Source organism: Triturus cristatus, chromosome 4_1 (assembly GCF_964204655.1).
Source record: "Triturus cristatus chromosome 4_1, aTriCri1.1, whole genome shotgun sequence".
NCBI classification, from domain to species: Eukaryota; Metazoa; Chordata; class Amphibia; order Caudata; family Salamandridae; genus Triturus; species Triturus cristatus.
Window position 1 is genome coordinate 225398262 of NC_140585.1, and position 14764 is coordinate 225413025.

The 14764-nt window shown below is 44.2% G+C and overlaps 1 protein-coding gene across 3 annotated transcripts; it reads left to right on the forward strand.

The window, feature by feature from the left end:
• The first annotated feature begins 92 nt into the window (after positions 1–92).
• Positions 93–11586, forward strand: LOC146854143 (uncharacterized). Of its 3 annotated transcripts, none has more exons than XM_085651915.1 (4): positions 93–252; positions 466–517; positions 6079–6277; positions 9739–11586. In XM_085651915.1, exons 1-4 carry the CDS (start codon positions 183–185, stop codon positions 9757–9759), a joined length of 342 nt encoding a protein of 113 aa, XP_085508041.1. In that variant the 5' UTR covers positions 93–182; the 3' UTR covers positions 9760–11586. The 3 variants fall into 3 exon arrangements, with proteins under 3 accessions (XP_085508041.1, XP_085508040.1, XP_085508042.1); XM_085651914.1 differs by lacking the exon at positions 9739–11586 and adding an exon at positions 6614–9731; XM_085651916.1 differs by lacking the exon at positions 9739–11586 and adding an exon at positions 6614–9731 and having other exon boundaries at positions 93–234.
• The last annotated feature ends 3178 nt before the right edge of the window (positions 11587–14764 follow it).

Consider the following 14764-nt stretch of genomic DNA (forward strand, 5'->3'; position numbering starts at 1 on the left):
GCGCCGCCCACCAGCCGCCGGCGGGAACGGGAGCTGTACCGCGCGCTCCTGGCCCCTTCCTCCTCGTGCCATTGCTCCACCTGTGTCACCTGCGGCTACCGTGGTGCCGACGCGACTGCATTCTCTCTAAAAGATAAACATATCCCCCCTTCGACTACTTCACTACACGAGGCTCACCTTTAATGGAAAGAGGCGGGGACTTCAAGACTCCTCAGCCCATCGTTCATGGAAGAGGTCGGACCTGTGGAATTGGTTTGTGGAAACCGCGGTCTTGGAAATCAGATAATTTTTTTACGTCCGGCCTGACACTCCCTCTTGCGATTACAAATTTTATATTTATATTTTGTATCCTCTGTTGCTTGTATCAGATCTATTTAATGTATTGGCGTTGACTGTGGAATGCATTTAGTTGAATTTATCTGTAACATCCAACAGATAACACCGGCTCTTGTTTTCTGGTTGTAGTGCTCCATTTACTGGCCAGTTGCAGATCTGGATCCATGAAGGCAGGACACTGGTTGGTGGGCTCTTTTATGCTTCTTTGTAACAATAAACTTCTTGTTACCTTGTAGTATGTTGCTTTAAGATTAGTCATATGATTCTAGATTGTAGAATGTATTGTACTCCGAGATTCTTTCCTAAGACAGTTCTTCTACGGAGACTGTCAGCGTTGGAGGTGCTTTTCCTGTATGCGGGGGGCTGAAATAAAGGAACCCAGTAATTTCATCTTTTATCTGAGTGGAGTCTCATTTAAGGATACTACATCGATTTGGCGACAAGGATGCTCAGCCCCCTGCCAACTATTCAAACGTCAACCGGATAAACATTCAAATTATCCATCAATTCTTTCAACAAGATCCGTTTACGTGAAGGGGAACAACAACGGACATCTCTACATTTACGTGAGTTTAGTTGTAATTTCTTTCAATCCCCAGCGTATTACATCAAGAAACTACTTATAACTGCCAACGCAAGCGCTGTTGATATTTAATCTAGTTACGGTTGCATCCCTGACGCAAGCGCTGTTTACCTCGTGTAGATGACGGCAGCTGCCCCACGAGCCATTCCTTGGCACGCGGCGCCGATTTAAAAGACGCTTCTACTGTGTGCATCCTGGCAGCGCAACGCGGTGATATCATCTCGCGTAAGCTACGAGGTCACGCAACGTGACCCTGGCGGCCATCTTGATTATTCATTATTCGGAATTACAGTACGAGTGGAGCACTTCGATTTTAACAGCGCTTACAAGGAATTCTCCACATTCCAAGGAGTTATAAACTTCAAGTCTACCGTTTTCACTCTATAATACAGTAAGATTTGTTTTATCTATTACCTTATCATTTTAAATATTTCAACAGCATTTTTTAAATAATTGAATATGGAGGGTGAATCCAGTATAACCTCCACAGCAAGCAATAGTACACAAAATACAAATGTCAGCATTACTCTAAGTAACCCAAAAGAATTTCTGACCAATCCTGGAGAACCTATCATTAAATGGCAAGAATGGAAAGAATATTTCATTAATTATATTGCTACTCTTGAAGATAATGGTAGTGTTATGTCTCCTGAAAGAAAAAAAAGAATTTTAATGCATTGTTTAGGACCTGAAGGTCTCAGAGTTTATAACCAAATGCAGAAAAACGAAAGAAGTGGTGATGTTGACGTCTTCAAATGTGCCATAGCTGACCTAGATGACCATTATTCACCTATTGTTTGTGCAGCAGTATCCAGATGCACATTTTACAAACGTAAACAAGAGACTAACGAATCAATTGAAGATTATGTCTCTGCTTTAAAAAACCTAGCCATCAAGTGCAAATTTGGTTCTTTACATGACGACATGATAAGGGACCAAATAGTTATGTGCACCAAAAATAAGAGTATCCAGGACAAACTTTGGATGGAAGGTGATGCTAGTCTTAAAGATATTATTACGTTAGTCAAAAAAGCAGAATTATCAGAAAGATGTGCTAAAGCAGTTTCTCTTTCAAGTGAAACAGTCACTGTCAATAAAATTACTGACACCAGGAAAGATAAAAGTCTTACTTACAGGCAACCAAGATCTTATCAAAACAACAATTGGAAACCACATAAAACTCTAACTTTAAAAAAGAAGAAAATCTTTCTCAGTCCGGCTTTGTATGTTACAGATTTGGAAGCACTTCTCATACAGCAAGATTTGAAAAATGCCCTACCAAATCAACGAAATGTTCAGAATGTGGAATAGTTGGACATTTTCCCAAAGTTTGTAGGAGGAAACGTTATAAAAAATCACATGTAACTTGTATTACGAACAGCAATTCTGATTTATCAGATAACAATGAAGATGAAGACTCTTTAGAGAACTCAAATGTTTCCAGTAGTGTAACTAAGCATGTTGTGGTTAATATTACAAGCAATCATACCAATAAGCCACTTATGTATGATTTCTTTTGGTGGCATAATTTTACAGTTTGCAGCGGACTCTGGATCCCCGTTCACCATCATCGCTAAATCAGTGTGGGATAACAAATTCTTTAACACTATTGGTCCACAATTACAACCTACTGATGTGAACCCAGAAAGCTTCACTGGACAAAATGTATATGCTTGGCTTTAGATCTTTAATATTCGAGTTCAAGGGTAGAAGAGCATTGTGTAAATTGTATGTAGCCAAAGATGGGCCATCAGTTTTAGGTTGGAAAGACCAACGTTCTCTTGGTATTATTTTGAATCCCAATAGCCCCGAACAAGTGTTAGTCATGTGTGAAGCAGAAAACACAAAGAAGTGGGTTTTGGAAGAATTTCCCAAAGTTTTTAGTGGCAGCATTGGGAATCTTGAGGGTTTTACACATAAAATTTTAGTCCAACCCAATGCAATTTCAAAAATTCATAAAGTACGTCCCATTCTACTAATTGTACGTGATGAGGTAAAAGCAGAACTTAAAAAATTACTAGATGCAGAAGTTATCGAAGCATCTGATTGGATTTCCCCGATTGTTATTGCGAGACGCGCTAATGGGAAAATTCGCGTGTGCATAGACTTAAGGTATTTGAACGAAAATATAATCATTGATCAATTTCCTCTCCGGGGAATTGATGAAATGCTTTCATTAACTAAAGGTGCAAAATGGTTTTCAACGATTGATTTATCATGTGCATATCACCAAATTTCTTTACATCCCTTGAGTAAACACCTCACAGCCTTCTGTACTCCTTTTGGTTGCTGCCAGTTTCGCCGCATGCCATTCGGATTAGCGTCCGCAGCTGCGGTATTTCAAAGGCTCATGCATGAATTATTTGGTGATATGCAAGGTATAATATTTTTCCAAGATGATATCCTTATAATGGGTCCTAACAAAAAAATTCATGATGAACGTTTAAGGAAGGTAATGGGCATCTTACAAGACAAAGGAGTTACTGCTGAACTTTCAAAATGTAAATTTGCAGAAAATAACGTTACATATCTAGGTCATGAAGTCAGTGCCTTAGGTATTAGACCCAAAACCAGCCTGGTAAGTGCCATTAAAGATGCTCCCCCACCCAAATCGAAAGAGGATCTTAGATCCTTCTTAGGGCTTGCAGAATTTTACTCAAAATTTGTGGACAAGTTCTCAGAGAAAACTTGCGTAATGAGATCCCTACTTAAAAACAAGGCACAGTTCATCTGGTGTGCTTCTTGCCAAAAATCCTTTGAGGAAATAAAAAAAGCCATTGCGCAAGCACCTAGTCTTCAAGGTTTTGATCCTTGCGCACAAACCATTGTCACCACTGATGCTAGTAGCAAGGGGTTAGGTAGTGTATTGACACAGTTAGATGAGAACAACAAAGAAGTCATTATCGCTTTCGCATCACGTTCTCTCACTCCTACTGAGGAACGTTACTCTGTTGTAGAACGGGAGACCCTAGCTTGTGTATGGGCTCTAGAACATTTTAGGAAATTTATTTTATGATGTGACCATAAAACCATTGACTAAATTACTGACCACTGATGGTTTGACCAATGCCACAGCCAGAATTGCTATATTGTCCATGAGGCCACAGGACTTCATGTATGAAGTTCAATATATGCCTGGTGTCAAAAACTTTACTGAAGATTTTCGAAGTCGTATGTCTTTACCATTGGTTGAACTCGACATGAATTCTTGGGATGATTTTTCAGTAGCTCACATATCATCAAATAGGACTCAAGGTAGTTTTAGCAAAGAAGAATGGCTCGAAGCGGAAAACTCTGATCAAATATTACTTGTCCTTAAACAATTAATTATGAAAGGATGGAATAGAATAGATAAAAAGTTTGTTAATGATGAATTGAGAGGTTTCTGGGAAGTTCGGAATGAACTAAGTCTGTCTGATACACTGGTTTTACGTGGTGATAAAATTGTACCATCAAAAAACTTAAGGAAGAAGATAGTTGATTTATGTCATGAAGGACATTCAGGAATTACACGCACCAAACTACGATTGAAAGAATTATATTGGTGGCCTAGAATTGATTTAGACGTAGAAAGATTTGTGAGATCATGTGTGAAATGTGAGATTTCTGATAAAACGCTTAAAACATTCAATCCACCTTTAGCTTCTCCGGGTTGCCCTAATTTCCCCTGGGAAGTTGTTGCCATTGATTGTATGGGACCAATTTGTTGGCAAGACAGCTCACAGAAGTACATTTTGGTACTCATTGACACTTTTTCAAGATGGTTAGAAATTTGTGTTGTAGATATCATCAATACTAAAATGGTAATAACATTTTTAGATGATATTTTCTTAAGGGAAGGTTTCCCTAAGTTAATTCTATCTGACAATGGAGTACAATTTAAATTCCTTGAAATGAAAAACTATTTAAATGCTTCTGGGATTCAACAGAGATTTACGGCATTGTATCACCCAAGCGGCAACGGTATTGTTGAGAGAGCCAACCGTAGTATTAAAGAAGTTCTGCAACTTGCTAACAAAAGTAACCTATCTTGGGAAGAAGAGTTAAAAAAACTTCTTTGGGCATATAGAAGTACTATCCATGGCACTACTAGTAAAAGTCCTTTTTCTTTAATGAGAGGCAGAATTCCGCATTCAAAAATCAATCCTGGTTGGTTAAATAAAAGTGGTATGGTTCCTTGCGACATACCTATTGTGAGAGAGAATATTAAAGAATCTCAGATGAAAAACAAAACCTATTATGATTTGAAACATGGCACCAAACAGGTTAACTTACATAGAGGTCAATGGGTTCGAGTTAAAAATGCTAAGAGAGTTTCAAAAACTGAAAGCAAGTTTAGTGAACCTAAACTGGTAGTCAAGGTTATGAACAACACTGCTTTACTTCAAATTGGTGAAGTTTGGCATTGTAGTCGCCTTGCACCAAATGTGGAGGGATTTTTAGGCGTGTGTGAGCAGCTTGAAGGTTACTCTTTTTTCAACAGGGAGCCATTGGAGGTCTCGTAAGTGTTGGGTGATGTGGTCTTGTCGTGGGATGCTGAGGGCGAGCATGGCTGCGGCGTTCTAGATGGTCTGGAGTTTGTGGAGTAGAGATTTGTTGATTCCGGCCTAGAGGGCGTTTCTGTAGTCCAGCATGCTAGTGATGAGTGCATGGGTGACGGTCTTCCTGGATTCGGGAGGGGGGATCCATTTGAAGGTCTTGCAGAGGGTGTTGATTCATATACTGCATTGTTCTGTCGGTTCATGGTCAGAATACGGCATTGATCTGTCGGTTCATGGTGAGGGAGGAGTAGAGTATGATGGCAATTGGCTGCCAACTCACATATTTGAGATCTGCTTCAAATATATTACTCTCAAAACCATGCTCTAAAAATAAAGGATTGCAACTGGAAGACCCAACCTCCTAAAGAAGTTCAGTCTGACTAGAATCATACAAACCAATAGCCCTTTTAGATTTTACTAAAGCATGCATTCGATGATTTTCCCACAATACTAATATATTAGATTCAGTCGTTCTCAGCGTTTATTCAGGTTAGATGAGTTGATACAAAGTAATAAATATGGCCTAGCACAGCCAGGGTGTCCTTGGTTAGGTACATTGCATTCAGTGTGACTGTGAAAGCTTCAGTCTTTCTCTCAGGTTTACTCATGTTTCCGCAGGAACGACATTCAAATGACGAAAGGTCCTCAACCTCTCCTGGTCATCTATTGTACCCAACTGGGTCAAAGCACCAATGGTAACTCAGGGAAGAAGGGAGAAAACAAGGAGGAAAACAAAAGGTCCCACGTCGCACCCCACTCTGGGATAGAACTAGCCAGCCAAGAGAAGTCTTTGTTAAGAGAAAGGACAGAAAATGAGGTAAGTAAGCAAGGTATTTCTAACCCTACATGTAAGTCTGTTCTATGTGTCCTTATATCTACATGAATAATTCCCTTCTTCCATGTATTCTGGTGATCGGTGTAAGTGAAAGGGTGTTGTATGTCTAGAAAGGAGATAGAAAACAATAAAGTGTTCAGAGTTGAGGAATAATGAGTAAAAAATATGCAGAAGAACATCTATACATATACCCACCTAAAACATGTAGTGACTGACTAGATATATTCCAGCATGAGGTTCTCTGTGATGTTATATAATGCACTTTACAACATCCACCTTAGCTTCAGGTAGACCTAACAATATTCCTTAATGTTCCAGGAACCTACAGGACTATATATATAAGAACCCTCAGCACTAAAAGCAGACCTCCACAAAATCTGAGCCCATGTCAGATAAGTAGAGAAAATGAGACTAATGATAATTAGTATAATCAGCGCTACAGCGCTGGTGCTTTATACAAAATTATGCAGCTTTGCTCGGTTTTGTTAATAAGGTTTCAGGTATAAACTTCACTGGAACCTATAGTCAACTCAACAGGGACCCGGAGATGAAGTGCGGAGCCAGGAAAGGGAACACCGATCCAGGGAACGCTGACTCGACGAGAAGGATGCCGAGGGACGAGGACCCGGAAGTGTAGGTGAGACCAGGATGTGAACTATTCTTTCCCGAAGCAGGAACGCGAAGCGTCTCTGCGCAGGATGTACGAGTATTTGGGCTCCCCGGCCGGCTCCCACACATGCGCGTTTGCGGGAGCCGGCCATTTGTGTAGTTCGCTGTTCGTGCGCGGCCGGCAACTCTGACATGTTCAATGTAAAAGCTCACAATTCTGCACTACTTGCACCAGTGATCACATGATTTATTTCAATGTCACATTCAAAATGGAAGAAAACATAAAACTGACTTATGTAAGTGTAAGTTTGATTTCTAGTATTTCAAACACTACATTTCAAATAACAGATTCCACGGGGGCACCAGAGATCACAACAGCAAGATGACTGCCTTTTAATGAGGCTTTGCCGGCAGAGGAATTCACCCGGCTTGAATCCTTGGCTGCAGGGCACCGTGGGCCGTATAAAGTGGCTGCCTGTACTCCTTGAGGCAAAGGAAATCTGGGGCGCCCACCATCCCTACCCGAGGCTGAATGTGTGAGGCGGGTGGTGGAGATTGCTGACCAGACGTTGGGGCCTACCTACGGCTGCTACACAGACCTGGGCCGGGGAGTCGGAGCGTCTGGAGGCTGTGTGCCGTAGCGCCTTGCATGAGCGCTGCTACCCCGACTGTGTGCCTTTGGGTCTCTGAGCTGTGCGTGGCTACCCGAGCGGAGAGATGGAGGAGGACGAGAGGAGCAGCTGGGGCCTAGTCGAACTGGGCCATGAGGAGGTGAGCTGTGGGTCGAGGTTGTGAGCTGCCTCAGCTGTTTTTGCTGTTCCTACATGCAGTTGTTGCGGGCGCCCGAACGCTGTTGTGCTCTGCCGACTGCTGGGATGTGCGGAGCACAGCAGGGCACTGGGGTCTCCAGGTACCTGGCAAAGATGTTGCTTTTGGGCCATTACCAGTTATGAAGCTACTGAGGGGCAGCTTATAATTTTTGGCCAGAATTGGGTCTGCTGTGTGCTGCTGCGTCTGCTCGTGCCCTCCTGTGCTGGTCACATGGTGCGGGGGAGTGGCCGGACCTGAGGACCTGTACGCCTGACTCTACTAAGATGCTGTCTCCCTGCTTGGGTGGCTGCGGGCGCTGCCACTTTGGATGTAGGGGTTGATCCCCTGCCTCATCTGTGATTGGCACACACACTCATAGACTGGTGGGATACTGTAAACGTTTGGTAGCACGCCGGCGAGCCAAGAGCACCCCCTCCACCTTCATACCTAGGCCGCATGAACTTTCATTGCGTTCAGTTGTACCTTTTGACACTGCTTGGTGGGCGCTGACAAGTGACAAGGGTCCTGGTGGCATTCCTGGCTGGACCTCTCTTGTCATTGATCCCGATGAGAGCACCATGGGCAAACAAGATAATAAACAGCCCAAGTTATTTTTTTGACTCTACACGTCAAACTAGAACAGTGAAGTTATAGCATGCGTGCTCTACGGGCATGTCTCAGTGACCCTTGATTAAGGGCCTGATCAGGACCTCAACATTATACTTAAAGAGGCTACAGATAGCCTTCGCACCATTGACTCAAAACTTGATATGCTCACAACCAGGATGGACGTATGAGATAATGGGTGGACAAGCAGAACGACCGCATGGAGCTCCTTGAGACCAGAGTATCGGATATAGATGACACCCAATTGACGTCCAACAAGTGTCTATTACAGATGGAAAAGGTCCTGGAGGTCATAAAAAATAAGAATAAGGACCTGAGTGTGCGTTCCCGTTTCAATAATCTTCGCATTCAGGGGCTGTTCGAGTTTACCGCCATGGACAAAATGGAAATCTATTTGGAGAAAATGCTCAGTTTTCTATTTGGGAATGCTCTCTCTCCCCTGTCTTCATTGTATTGCACGCTCACATATCTCTGGGTCAGCTGCTCCCACTGGGGGCGCTGGTGCCGCCTATCGTGACCTGCTTATTAAACTGCAGAGACAGGGATAGCATCTTGAGATTGGCCCGAGAACGGAACAATAATCCCTTCAATATAAGGGTAACACTATCTCCTTCTGCCAGGATTTCAGTCTGGCTGTTCAATCGGCCCACAGGGATTTCCTGACAGTGAAGAACATCCTACAGAATGCTGCTGCCACCTAGTCCCTAATTTACCAGACCAAGCTGCGTGTCAGCCATAACGGCAATAACCATTTCTTCGCAGATCAAAAGGCAGCGATGAAGTTCTTGCATATGTTGAAGAACCCCTGACAGGTGAGCCCGCCATCGCCCCGATCTGACTCAGGTAGACACCTTAGTGATAATGACTAATCATTGATTCTCAGCTTCGGCCTCAGACAAGTTCAAGAACCACTCGCTACTGCGCCCTAACGATTCTTGACAGGCTCTCTTCAGTTTGAACTGCACTGAAACTGGACTGTTCACTTGCACAATATGTGTCACTAACTCCAAACGTGCAGACCCTTCCGGCATGCCACTCAAGTCCAAGATTCAGTTACGGTCAGTGCTTATTTGGGGGAAGGAACTGGATAACTGGTTTACGCTATGTAGCATGCACTTAGTAGCTGCAATCACTCCTAGCACTACAGTGTTGGGAATAACGAATACAGGGGTTAATTTTGGTTAAGGCAAAGTCATGTCTTTATTAGTCTGGTTATTCTCGAATTGAGTTTCACAGAAATGGAAAAAAACACAACAGTAAAATTGTTTTTATGCTAATAGAAAAAATAGCAAAAATAGGAATAAAGAGAAAAGAAAAAAAAGACAAACTGTACTATTTTTTGATGTTTTTAACAAATGCAAAGTATTGATTATGTTTTTATTACAATCATTTTTTAGGCCCTGATGAAGTCCCTATAAGGGATGAAACGCGCTGGCTGGGTCTGTGACAGTGATGTTGGAAAATTGGATGGTTAATAAAAAGAACCTTGTATTAAAAGAAACCAATGTTTGGCGATTGATTGAGAAAAGAAATTAGAAGACTTTGCATTATATAATTGGAATCAAAAGAGTGATTACAGCTACAAGCAAAATAAAATCTGAAATGTTCAATGGGAACAAGGATACATTGTTGCCCTCTTACTAATGAGAAATGATAGGCACCAAATTCATATTTGCTTCCTCCAAGATCTACACCTGACCGATGCCGCTCGCACACGACTTCCGGCGGGCTTGATAGGGAGGCACATGCTTCTGTCTACTCCAGCTCTGCCTGCAACATTCCTATCATCATCTGTAGGGGGTCACTGGCAAACGCACAATGAGATATGTGACAGAGAAGGTAGATTTGTGTTCCTTCACCGGACGCTACATGGCAACCCCTTTTCTTTAGCCTCCATATAAGGGCCTAATACTGACTGTCCGTGTCACTTCACGGAGGTGTAGCATCTGATAGCAAAGTGGGGGCGGGACAGTACTCTAGGGGGTGACCAAAGAGGGGACAGGACAGTCCACTCGGGGGTTACTTGAATTTTTTCCTTGATCCTCTGGTGGACAGATCCAGCACTAACAGACAACCGCCCCATAGAGCTGGATCCACACTATCATGCAGAATAATCACATGGTAGATATTTGGTGACTGACACACCCGCTCAATGCCTAAGGTACCTGCATAACTCCGACGCGCAATTCAGGGTCAATAATTGACTACTGGTTGATGTCCAAGACTACAGCGGTATGGACCACCAAAATAGAGCATCTCTTGAGGACTTTGACTGACCATGCCCCAGTGCTGCAGGACGTCTCCTGCACCTTCACCTGCAGAGGGCCTCTACTTGGTGACTCCCTCCAAATGCACTAAGAGATTCCATTTTTAGAGATGAAATCCGTGTGGCTATAGTCGAAAACTTTACTCGCTATTAGCACTCAGTCCCCCCTCCCCTTATCACACTTTAGGAGGCCTTTAAGGTCCTCATACGAAGCGAGCACATCTTTTAACAGACTGGGGTGCTCCGACTGATACATGTGCAACTAACCCACCTGGAACAAGACAAAAGTGCACTTAGGCTGAGCTACTTCGAAACAGGTGACGCACAGACCTGTACTTTAATAAAAAGCAAGCTGTTGAAGTTTAGGGAGGAAGCTACAGTGGAGAACCTGGGAAAGGAGGCGACAGCAAGGAAATACGGATAGGGAGATCGGGCGGGCAAAACACTGCACAGCCCCTTCATAAGCCCTGGTCCAGTGATCACAGCAAATGGGCCAAGCCTCCTCAAGCAAAACGCTATCACTGCAAGCGACACGTACGTGCTGTGTTCGACGGAAGCGAGCAACAACAAACAGCAAATCCTTTTGGATTGCATATATCAGATTACTTCCACATTGTTGAAGAATCTTCCAAACTTCTTTCCGGTGTTTGAGATCTGGAAATCCTTTTTTAAAATAGTCGTGATTTGCCTGGTTCATCAATTTTTGCTTGACCAGATTTAAGGGACTACTATTATTCCCTACTCTTCGTCCTGAAGATGGTCTAACGGACACTTTTACTACAGAGACCGGAACGTCGACAAGCTCATCTATTTCCCCAGCCCTTTCTTTGCCTCAAGGAAATGTTCTTTGTTTTTTCTGGACTTATTCTTTGATTATGATATTTCTTTGGAATAGATGTATACACTCATGATTTGAAGGCATCATTTTTTGTATATTATGTATTAACCTCTGTCATGGTGTTTAGTTATAAGAACTTTGTGTACCCCTTTTCAGTCTGTATACATTAAATGTGTTCATTTTTTTTTAGAAATTCACACCTGTGTTTAAAATTATTTACTACAGATTATTCTTGCTAAAAACTATTGAATTGAAGCTTCAGATTGTTCAATTGTTAGCTGCCAATTGGAGCTTAACAACAAAGTAATTGATTTGAATGATTTAATTAATTGTATTGAATAAAATCCCTTGTAGGCGCAGTTACCTATTATTAGTTGTCGTGCCCAAGCCTCCACGGGTAAATTGGGTTTCCCACTTTTCTGTTTCGACCATAGCAAAGTGGCAGTCCTTGATGCCATGAACGCGATCAATTCACTGGAGTGGCCATATCTAGTCCAGCTCCTGGCGTGCCTTTGGCTTTGTTCAAGTTTCATTAATTGGATAAAGCACCTTTACACGCTTCCTTGCATGCAGCTCCACATTAATGGTGAGGTCACTCTCCTCTTTCCTGTTACCAGGGGCTCCAGATGTGATGCCCACTGTCACCCCTCCTGTTTGCAGTTGCAGAGGAGCCCTTAACTGCAAAACTACACTAAAATCATTCACACAGAGGACTGGCCTTTACGGATAGAAGGGTGCTGATCTCAATATATGTGGACGTTGTCACAATTTATATTAGAGAGCCTCACTCAAATGTGTGCCCTATAATTCGGAAGGTTATTAGGTTTGGTGGCCATGGGGGTATCTTTATTACTTAGTTCAAGTCAATAATACTCCCTCTTACCCCTGCAACAACTAGATTTGAATCAAAGTACCCGCTTCAATGGACTTCTGAGCCGGTCCACTTCCTGGGTGTATAGCTAAGTGGGAACATTGATGAGCTGTGGCGTGCATACTACAGTACTCTCATGCACTGCCTGGATTGCCAGGATTAAAATTCCCATTTCAATGGCGGGGAGAAAAGTAATCACCAAAATGGTGGTCCTTCCTAAATTCTTGTATCACTTCCTTAAAATTCACATCCCTCTCATGACAACCTTACTTAGACTGCTGCACTCCAACCTCATTACGCTGGCATGGGTCAGTAAACAGCCTATAATCGCATGGAAAACACTGGCTATTCCCTTAGAGCAGGGGGGCCTGTGTGTCTGGACACAGACTTATACTACTATTGTGCCCAAGCACACTTTGTGCTCTTTGTCAAGAATTCCTGTCATGCGAGGGGAGGAAAACGGTAACCAGCGAAAACGGACTACATCTCCCAGGATGCTTAGCGGTTGAGAGGTTATGTAAACAGGAGAGCTGTTACATAACTCAAGGAAAACACGCCCTTATGTAAACAGGAGAGCTGTTACATAACTCAAGGAAAACACGCCCTTATGTAAACAGGAGAGCTGTTACATAACTCAAGGAAAACACGCCCTATAAAGGGAGGAACCGGGAGGTACAACGCTGTCGGATATTGTGTTTACACCGACGTACCTGCTTAGTGAAGAGCAGTGTTCCGGAGTGGTGCTCCAGTAAGGCAAGAACGGAGGTATTCAGAGAGGAGTTGGATATCTACGTGGTCGTATATATCGACGACATCCTCATCTATTCGTCCAGTGTGGAGGAGCAGGTACACCACGTCAAAGCTGTGCTCCAAAAGCTGAGGGAAAACATGCTGTTTTGTAAACTCAGCAAGTGTGACTTCCACGTCACATCCGTGGAATTCCTCGGAGTGATGCTGAGTCCAGAGGGACAGGAGATGGCAGAACGAAAGATCAAGGCGGTGAAAGAATGGCCGGTGCCCCAAAGCGTGAAGGACGTCCAAAGTTTCATTGGCTTCGCCAACTTTTACAGGCGGTTTATAGATGGATTTTCAGGATTGGTGGCCCCAATCACACAGCTACTGAGGAAGTCCAAGGAGTTTGTCTGGTCCCCTGAAGCGAACACAGCCTTTGAGGCCCTGAAAAGCGCCTTTGGTAAGGCGCCGGTGTTGGCTCACCCCGATCCGGATCTCCCCTACGTGGTGGAAGCGGACGCATCGGATGTGGCGCTGGGGGCTATCTTGTCCCAACGCAACCACGACACAGGGGTGCTTCATCCCGTTGCGTACATGTCCCGCAAACTCAACGACGCCGAACGCAACTACTATATTGCGGAGAAGGAGCTTCTCGCAATCAAGGACGCCTTCACCGAATGGAGGCATTGGTTGATGGGGGCAAGACATGTGGTATCGGTGTACACGGACCATCGGAACCTACAGTTCATGACGGCCACAAGACACCTTTCTCCCAGACAGCTGCGGTGGATGATCTTCTTTGCGGGGTTCAACTTCCGCATCACATATCGGCCGGGGACGGAAAACCGGAAGGCGGACGCCCTGTCCCGTCAATCTGCAGTTAAGGAACCATTGCCTGCGACCGAGCATTCCATCATTTCCCCGAGGATGGTATTGGGGGTTATCCAACCGGATACTTTCCTGAGGGGAATAAAGAGAGGGATCAGGTCATTCGCATGGCGGAGGTGGCTCCTCAGTCACAGAGAATGGCAGCTGAAGGACGGGATACCCCAGAAGGGCAGGTGCCTATTGATACCCACGCCTAGGCTAAGGAAACAAGCATTCATCTGGTGCCATGACTCTCCATGCGCAGGTCATTTGGGCTTTGAAAAAACGGTGGCTAGCATGGGACGGCATTTCTGGTGGCCAACCATGAGAGTGGATGTCAGGAGGTGGGGACAGGAGTGTCCTACGTGTGCTACCATGAAGGCCGACCATGGCCGAACCCAAGGGCTCTTACATCCACTTCCGACCCCGGATAGACCATGGGATAGCATATCACTGGACTTCGTGGTGGGCCTACCGGTAGACCAGGGGATGACGGCAATACTGGTGGTGGTGGATTACTTGACGAAAATGGGGCACTTCATCCCCTGCAAGAGAGTCCCTACGGCCGGGGAATTGGCGTCACTACTCCTAAAGAATGTGGTACGACTGCATGGATTACCTGGGGTGATCGTGTCGGACCGGGGGTCGCAGTTTACTGCGCAATTCTGGAAGACTTGGTGCACTGCGCTGCATGTTAAGACCGCCCTGTCCACCAGCTACCACCCTCAAACGGACGGCCAAACCGAGCGCCTGAACCAAACGCTCAAACAATATCTGCGATGTTTTGTGGACCAGGGCAGGGAAGAATGGGTCGACTTGCTATGGGTTGCAGAGATAGCCTATAACAAC

Bases quoted from the DNA above. Each gene is read 5' to 3' on its own strand.
- LOC146854143 (XM_085651914.1), top strand. From the start codon at position 183: ATGGAAAGAGGCGGGGACTTCAAGACTCCTCAGCCCATCGTTCATGGA. The intron at 253-465 runs GTTTGTGGAAAC...TTCTGGTTGTAG, and splicing joins AGGTCGGACCTGTGGAATTG to TGCTCCATTTACTGGCCAGT. The intron at 6,278-6,613 runs GTAAGTAAGCAA...TTAATGTTCCAG, and splicing joins GAGAAAGGACAGAAAATGAG to GAACCTACAGGACTATATAT.